General features: G+C 38.3%; 1 protein-coding gene across 1 annotated transcript in view; it reads right to left on the bottom strand.

Annotated features, from left to right (window-relative positions):
* CEP126 (centrosomal protein 126kDa) overlaps positions 1-8549 on the bottom strand; it is an 81362-nt gene that overhangs the window by 4629 nt on the left and 68184 nt on the right. The window contains exon 10 of the mRNA XM_011984383.1: positions 2363-2430. Within this exon, the coding sequence (XP_011839773.1) occupies positions 2363-2430 (68 nt within the window). The remainder of the gene's footprint in view (positions 1-2362; positions 2431-8549) is intronic.

Genomic DNA, 8549 nt, shown 5'->3' with positions numbered 1-8549 from the left:
AAAAAATTAGCCGGGCGAGGTGGCGGGCGCCTGTAGTCCCAGGTACTCGGGAGGCTGAGGCAGGAGAATGGCGTGAACCCGGGAGGCGGGGCTTGCAGTGAGCTGAGCTCCGGCCACTGCACTCCAGCCTGGGCAACAGAGCCAGACTCCGTTTCAAAAAAAAAAAAAGAAAATACTCTGAATATAAAAATGTTCATATTCTGTAGACAGCCCAGAAATAATGCTGCACTCCTATAACCATCTGATCTTCAACAAAGTTGACAAAAACAAGCAATGGGGAAAGGATTCCCTATTCAATTAATGGTGCCGGGATAAGTGGCTAGCCATGTGCAGAAGACTGAAGCCGGACCCCTTCCTTATGCCATATACAAAAATCAACTCAAGATGGATTACATACTTAAATAAAGCCTAAAACTATAAAAACCCTGGAAGATAACCTAGGAAACACCATTTTGGACATAGGCCCCAGTAAAGATTTCATGATGAAGACACCAAACGCAATCGCAAGAAAAGCAAACATTGACAAATGGAACCTAACTAAAGAGCTTCTGCACAGCAAAATAAACCATCAACAGAGTAAACACACAACCTACAGAATGGGAGACAATATTTGCAAACTACACATCTGACAAAGTTCTAACATCCGGAATCTTTTTAAAAAATCTTTTTGAGATAGAGTTTTGCTCTTGTCGCCCAGGCTGGAGTGCAATGGCGCAATCTCGGCTCACTGCAACCTCCACCTCCCAGGTTCAAGTGATTCTCCTGCCTCAGCCTCCTGAGTATTTGAGAATACAGGTGCACACCACCACGCCCGGCTAATTTTTTGTATTTTTAGTAGAGACAGGGTTTCACCATGTTGGCCAGGCTGGTCTCAATCTACTGACCTCAGGTGATCCACCAGCCTCAGCCTCCCAAAGTGCTGGGATTACAGGCGTGAGCCACCGTGCCTGGCCTAATATTGAGAATCTATAAGGAACCTAAAACAAATTAAGAAGCAAAAAACAACCCCATTAAAAAGCGGGCAAAGAACATGAACAGACATTTTTCAAAGGAAGACATACATGTGGCCAACAAGCAAGCATATGAAAAAAATTCAACATCACTAATCATTTGAAAAATGCAAATCAAAACCACAATGAGACAGCATCTCACACCAGTGAGAATGGCTATTATTAAAAAGTAAAAAAATAGCAGATCCTGGTGAGGCTGTGGAGAAAAGGGAATGCTTATACACTGTTCGTGGAAATGTAAATTACTTCAGTCATCGTGGAAAGCAGTGTGGCGATTTCTTAAAGAACTTAAAACAGAAGTACCATTCAACCCAGCAGTCCCATTATTGGGTATACACCCTGAAGGAATGCAAATCATTCTATCTTAAAGACATGCAGGGGTATGTTCATTGCAGCACTATTCACAAAAACATGGAATCAACTTAAATGCCCATCAATCGTAGACTAGATAGAGAAAAATGTGGTATATGTAAACCATAGAATACTATGCAGCCATAAAAAAGACCAAGATCATGTCCTTGGCAGCAACATGGATAGAGCTGGAGGCCATAATCCTAAGTAAACTAATACACGAACAGAAAACCAAATACCACACGTTCTCACTTATACGTGGGAGCTAAACATTGAGTACACATGAACACGAAAACAGGAAAACAGACACTGGGGCCCAATTGAGGCCATGGAGGATGGGAGGAAGGAGAGGACTGAAAAACTACCTATCAGGTACTCTGCTTATTACCTGGGTGATGAAATAATCTATGAATGAAACCGCTGCGATACACAATTTACTTATTTAACAAACCTGCACATGTACCCCTGAGCCTAAACGTTAAAAAAAAGTCGTCATATTTTGACCTTTCACTTTTTTTTTTGAGACGGAGTCTCTCTCTGTCACCCAGCCTGGAGTGCAGTGGCCGGATCTCAGCTCACTGCAAGATCCACCTCCCGGGTTTACGCCATTCTCCTCCCTCAGCCTTCCGAGTAGCTGGGACTACAGGCGCCCGCCACCTCGCCCGGCTAGTTTTTTGTATTTTTTAGTAGGGACGGGGTTTCACCGGGTTAGCCAGGACGGTCTCGATCTCCTGACCTCGTGATCCGCCCGTCTCGGCCTCCCAAAGTGCTGGGATTACAGGCTTGAGCCACCGCGCCCGGCCCACATTTTTTTTAAATGAGAGGATATTTGCACAATTCTAACAAACAGTCTTATAATAAAAAGCTGATTGAGGAGAAAACCTCTATAAACCAATCCCAAGAAATATTAATATTAATACAGGGTTCTTACCTGTATTGATATGTACATAAAATCAGAAGTTTCCTAGAAAAAGAAAAAAAGAGCTTCTTCAAATACTTACCAGAAGTGGTATTATTTGTAAAGTATTTTTTTTGATGGATGAGTTTTTGCAAATGGATTCTTGTATATCTGAAATAATTATACCACAATACCAAAATAATTTAGTTACATATACAGAAATAGAAGAATGACTAAAGAATCAATTATTAAATTCTGATGTATCCAAATATTCAAAATTGAGTAAGAAACTTTTTTCTATCACCCCCTAGAAATAGTCTTTATACTTATATTAGGTCCAAAAATGGAAGTAATTTGATTATAAACAATTACATAAAGCTTATGTTGATAAAAGAGAATTCCTAATACTTTTACTATTATATAACAATCTTCATTCAAATATTATGTTTTTTTTTCTTTCTTTTTTTTTAATCAAAAATATTAATTTCATCCTTGGAGCTTCTCAGAAAAAAAGAGATGTTTATTTAGTTATTGAGGCATAAAAAATTGAGTAACTTGGTTCCCTTTTCAATTTTTAGATTTTTGTTTATATAATAGCAAGCATCTGAGCAAAAAAGAAAATAATTCAGGCAGAATCTTTTACAGGAAGCATTTAAATATGTAGAAGTATCAAATAAAAATTTTAAAAATTCTCCAATTATTGACTTTTTTCTTTATCTGCATAATTTTGCATCTTAAACTCATAGCCTTAGTTCATGATTGTAGCTCCCTGCTTTTTATTAACATATTATTTTAAAATTTAGTTTTAATTTAAAAATACAGAGTATATAAAACATATATGCATATTTTAATTAATACTTATAAAGCTAATGTCTGTGTAACCACCTAGATTAAGAAATTTGAACATTATCACTACCTTGGAAGCTTCCTGTCACTTCCTGCCTACACAATGCCCTATGGATTTCATTTCCTTCCCTCACCCAGAGAGGTAACCAACCCACTATACTGGTTTCTTTGTGATTTTAGCACATATTAATTGCAAGCATGCAAAATAATATTGTTTAGTTTTATCTGTTTTTAGACTTCATATAAATAGAATTGTACTGTCTTTATTCTCCTGTGATTTACCTTTTTTGCCCCAAATTATAAATTTTTAGATTCATCAATGATGATGTGTGTAGCTGTAGTTTGTTTATTTTCTTTTTGTTTTTTCTGTTGCTGTTTCAGTTTGGAAAATTTTTTGTTGACCTATATTCAAGTTCATTGATTCGTCAGTGGTGTCTTGAGTCTAATGATGAACACATATAAAACATTTTCCATTTCTGTTACTTTTCTTTCTCACACATCTGTCTCATAGTTTTCATCTCTCTGCTGAAATTCTCCATCTGTTCATGCACGTTGTCTCTCTCTCTCGTGTTGTTCATCTTTCCCACTATAACCTTTAGCATATTAGTCATAGTTATTTAAGTTACTTGATAGTTCCAACATCTTGGTCATCTCTGCATCTTATTCATTGATTGCTTTGTCCCTTGATAGTGTTTTTTTCTCTTGTTCTTTTGGTATGTCTCATAATTTTTGACTGAATGCTGGACATGATTTTTGGAATACTAGGAACCGAGGTAGATAGTATTTGTGTCTTGAAATGAGTATATGCACTTCTGCCACTTCTGCTAGGTCACTGGAGGGTATGTGTGTGTGTAGGTGTGTGCAGTGTGTATGTGTAGATGTTTAAAACCTTAGTAGGGAATTTGAGCTTTTTTTTTTTTTTTTTTTTTTGAGACAGGGTCTCCCTCTGTTGCCCAAGCTGGAGTGCAGTGCTGTGATCACGGCTCATTGCAGCCTTGACCTCCTTGGGCTCAGGTTATCCTCCCACTTCAGCCTCTGGAGTAGCTGGGACCACAGGCCTGTGCCACCATGCCTGACTAATTTTTTTGAATTTTTTGTAGATACAGGGTTTCACCATGTTGCCCAGCTGGTCTCAAACTCCTGGGCTCAAGCGATCTGCCTGCCTCAGCCTCCCTGAGTGGGTTTGGGTTTTGTTGTTGCTGTAGCCAACTACAGTACATTACTAACATTACTAATTTCAAATTCCATTAGTGTTACTCTGTACTTATGCAGGGGTCTTGGAGAGTCCCCCCACCCCTTGAAATGTTCCTGTTCTGCCCTCATGTTTTGGCCTTCCTACATGTGTGTACAGTAGAAGGGATCTCTCTCTATGCCCTTGCCTGTCTCCCAGTAGTAGATTTATTTGTTACTTGGTACTTGCTGGTCTGGTGGTGGGGAAGTAGGGTAATTTTTCTGTTGCCCTGGTCCAGGCTCAGTCTTAAGCAGACCCTGTGTGCCCCCTCTTTCTCCTGCTCCTCCTTCCCATGACAGTTAACTTTGCCTTGTATCTTTGGCAGATTTTGTGTAAGAGAATTTTAGACCCCTCCTCTAACAGTAGGATACCTCTAATGGTTTTGGCCCAGGAATGTTTCTTGCTCCTCTCCCAGGGGTAGAGGCTTTTTTTCCTTTACTTTTTCCCTATCCCCAGTAAGTCTTCACCTGTGCCTTGAGAGCAATCAAGAAGGTATGCTGCCTCTGTCCCAGATGGCCTTTATTCTGCAGGGGGCAAGGTTCTGTATGGGGGGCGCTTCATGCCTTTCCTACAGCAGTGGCTGCTGCCCTTTGTCAGGCCTGCCCTACTGAGGAAGGGTTTCTCTTGTCCCCTGTTCTGCCTCCTGTTTTCCTCATGAACACTCAATGTAGATCCATGGAGAAGAATCTGAGTAGGTGTGAAGTTCCCTTGTGCCTATGGCTCCCAGAGGTTCTACATCCTCACAGTAGTCCACATTCATCTTTTAGCAATCTGTTGAAAATTTAAACAGAATTTCTAAGATCAGCTTGATGGAACCCGACATTTCCCTCTCTCATATTCTCCCATGGGTGAGAAAATGTTCACGACCTGTCTCTCTTTAGATGTTTATGTGTTTTCTTGGATGCTAGGCTACTTGGTTGTGATGCGACCTCAGCTCTCTAATTGGCTCAAGAAAAGTTATACTTTTGCCATTTATCTTTTATTGTTCTTAGAATGGGATTGATACATTCTGGCCTTCTACATTTTAGGAGGAAATATAATACGTGTGTGGTTCTGAACCATAGGTGATTTTTGCCACCCAGGGGATATTTGGTAAAGTCTGGGAGCACTTGTCATGGTAGGGAAGTGCTATGGCATCTAGTGGGTAGAGGCCAGGGATGCTGCTAAACATGTTACAATGCACTAGACAGTCTTCCACAATAAAGCATTATCCAGCTCAAAATGTCAACGGTGCTGAGGTAGAGAAAACCTGATAGATACACAAAGTATTTCTATTATTGTTCAGATCTAAATATTTAGAAATTCCTTTTTTTTTTTCTTCAGAATCATGATTTATTTAGAAACTTGTTTCTTAATGGTTATCTTTCAGTTAGTAGATTTTAGGTAAATTGCATTGTGGTTAGAGGAGGTGGGCTGTGTGACTCTGATCCTTTGAAACGTGTTAAGGATTGTTTCATGGTCTTATATATGATTCATTTTATAAAGGTTGTATGTTTACTTACAAAGAACATGTCCCTTTGATCAGTTTTGTTAATCATATTTAATTTTTATACATCTATTTGATTTTTTAAATCTATTTGTTCTATCAATTACTGACAATGGTATGTTAAAATCACCCACCATGGTTAAAATTATTTTATATATTTTGAGGCTGTGTTCTTAAGTGCGTATAAAAATCTTATGTATTTCTACTGAAGTAAGACTTTGCTCATCATAAAGTGAAATTTTTTTTTTTTTGAGGCGGAGTCTCGCTCTGTTGCCCACCTGGAGTGCAGTGGCGCGATCTCAGCTCACTGCAACCTCCACCTCCCAGGTTCAAGCGATTCTCCTGCCTCAGCCTCCTGAGTAGCTGGGACTACAGGCACGCACCACCACACTCAGATAATTTTTGTATTTTTAGTAGAAACGGGGTTTCACCGTGTTGGCCAGGATGGTCTCGATCTCTTGACCTTGTGATCCGCCTGCTTCGGCCTCCCAAAGTGCTGGGATTACAGGAGTGAGCCACTGCGCCTGGCCCAAAGTGATACTTTTTATGTCTAATAATGCTTTCTATTTAAAAGTGAATCAAAACCAGCTTTCCTTTGGTTAAAACTTGCTTGGCATACCTTTTCCATCTTTTTTTGCTTTCAGTTTTTTAATATCCTTATGTTTTAAATATATTGTTTATAAACAGAATATAGTTTTAACGTAAAGTTCCATTTAACAACCTCTTTCAACTGTACCACTTACTACATTTACAGTTATTGTAAATATACTCCTACATATAATCTTAACAGTATTTCTTCTATTTTTATTTTTCTCTCCTTTGTTGCTTTATTTCTGATTGATTTGTCAGCTTTTATGTGCCACTTTTCCTTCTCTACCAGATTGGAAGTTGTATATTACATTTCTAGTTCTTTAGTTGTGACTCTAGTAATTATCACAGGCATACTTCAGTTATCAATATCTAACTTTAATCTGGGACTTTACCCAATTCCCTAACAATATAAACATCCTACTATACTTTAACTCCATTTATGCCCTCTCAACTTATGTACTATTATTGATAGGTATTTTAATTCTAACCTTTTTCTTTCTGAAACATATACTACTTTATTATATTTATTGTTTTATGCAGTGTTTGTTGAAATTTACTCTCTCAGACTGTCCATCTGAGGTTAACTGCACTTTCTGCCTGGTGAAGTGCAGTGAGAATTTTCTTTAGCAAGTCTGCTGTTAACAAAGTCTCTTGGTTTTTGTCTGAACATATTTTTAATTCACCCCTCTTCTTGAGAGACATTTTCATGTTAAGAAGGTATTAAATGGCTGGGCGTGGTGGCTCACGCCTGTAATCTCAGCAGTTTGGGAGGCTGAGGAGAGTGGATCATGAGGTCAGGAGATCGAGACCATTCTGGCTAACACGGTGAAACCCCCTCTCTACTAAAAAATACAAAAAATTAGCCAGGCGTGGCAGCGGGCGCCTGTAGTCCCAGCTACTCGGGAGGCTGAGGCAGGAGAATGGCATGAACCTGGGAGGTGGAGCTTACAGTGAGCTGAGATCGAACCATTGCACTCCAGCCTGGGCGACAGAGCGAGACTCCGTCTCAAAAAAAAGAAGGTATTAAATTTGAAAGTTACTTTCTCTCAGCACATTAGACATGTTATCAATATCTTCTGAGTTTTTTTCATTGTTTTCTGCCTTTTTTGTTGCTGATTAAAATTAACTGTGATGTATCTTGTGGTAATTTCTTTTTATTTATTCTGAAATACGTTGGGTTGTTGAACTTGTAGGTTGGTATTGTTCATCAAATTGGAAAAGTTGTCAACCATTATCACTTTAGATATTGTTTCTGGCCTTTCAGGCTTTTTAATTTACTCTTTTGTGTCTCTTAAGCTCTATATCATATTTTCCATCTCTTTGTCTCTCTAAGATATATTGTGGATAAATTTCTTTGATTCATGCTCTAGTTTACTAATTCTCTCTTCGGATGTCTGTAATCTGGTGGTTAAACCATCTACTAAATTTTACGTTTCAATTATTATATTTTCAATTTCCAGGCATTCTATTTGGGCCCTTTTTCAAATCTGTTTGTTCTTTCTTTATAGTTTCTTATTCCCTGCATGTTTAAGTTTAAAAATGACTGCATTTTTGCATTTTAAAACTTACTTCTGATAACTTTAGAGCATACAAGCACAGTTATTTATAGTTTGTTATAGTTTGTGCCTGGTCATTTCATTATCTAAATCCTTTCTGGGTCTATTTATTCTGTTTTGTGGATTGTTTTGATTTTTTTTTCTTGATGCCTTTTTTTGTTATGGATTAAGTTATTTACTTTTTTTTTTTTTTGTGGGCTGCTCATTTTCCTTGGATTTCACTTATGATAATTCTATGAGGACTGGAATATAGGTCTAGAAGATACATAAATGTACTTTTCCCAAGTGTTTTGGAATACTACCAGTTTGAGATCATTCTAAATTAAATTCTTTGCTTGAGATCTTAAGAACTACTCAGGTAACGTGAGTATGGGCTGTAAATTAGTGTGATACTTGTACTAGACTGTGATTCTACATTCTCAGGGATCATTTTTCCTCTATCACCTACTCAATACTGAAGTTTAAAAAATGAAAGCTTTTTTTTTTTTTTAGGAAAAATTCCCTCTTCCTGCGCTGCCTCCTCTGTGTGTGCATGTGTGGTGCTGCCTCCTGTGTGTGTGCATGTGTGGTGCTGCCTCCT

The sequence above is a fragment of the Mandrillus leucophaeus genome, unplaced genomic scaffold, assembly GCF_000951045.1.
Source record: "Mandrillus leucophaeus isolate KB7577 unplaced genomic scaffold, Mleu.le_1.0 Scaffold267, whole genome shotgun sequence".
Classification (NCBI taxonomy): domain Eukaryota; kingdom Metazoa; phylum Chordata; class Mammalia; order Primates; family Cercopithecidae; genus Mandrillus; species Mandrillus leucophaeus.
The sequence above is the reverse complement of the archived record's forward strand: the minus strand, read 5'-3'. Positions and strand labels throughout refer to the sequence as shown.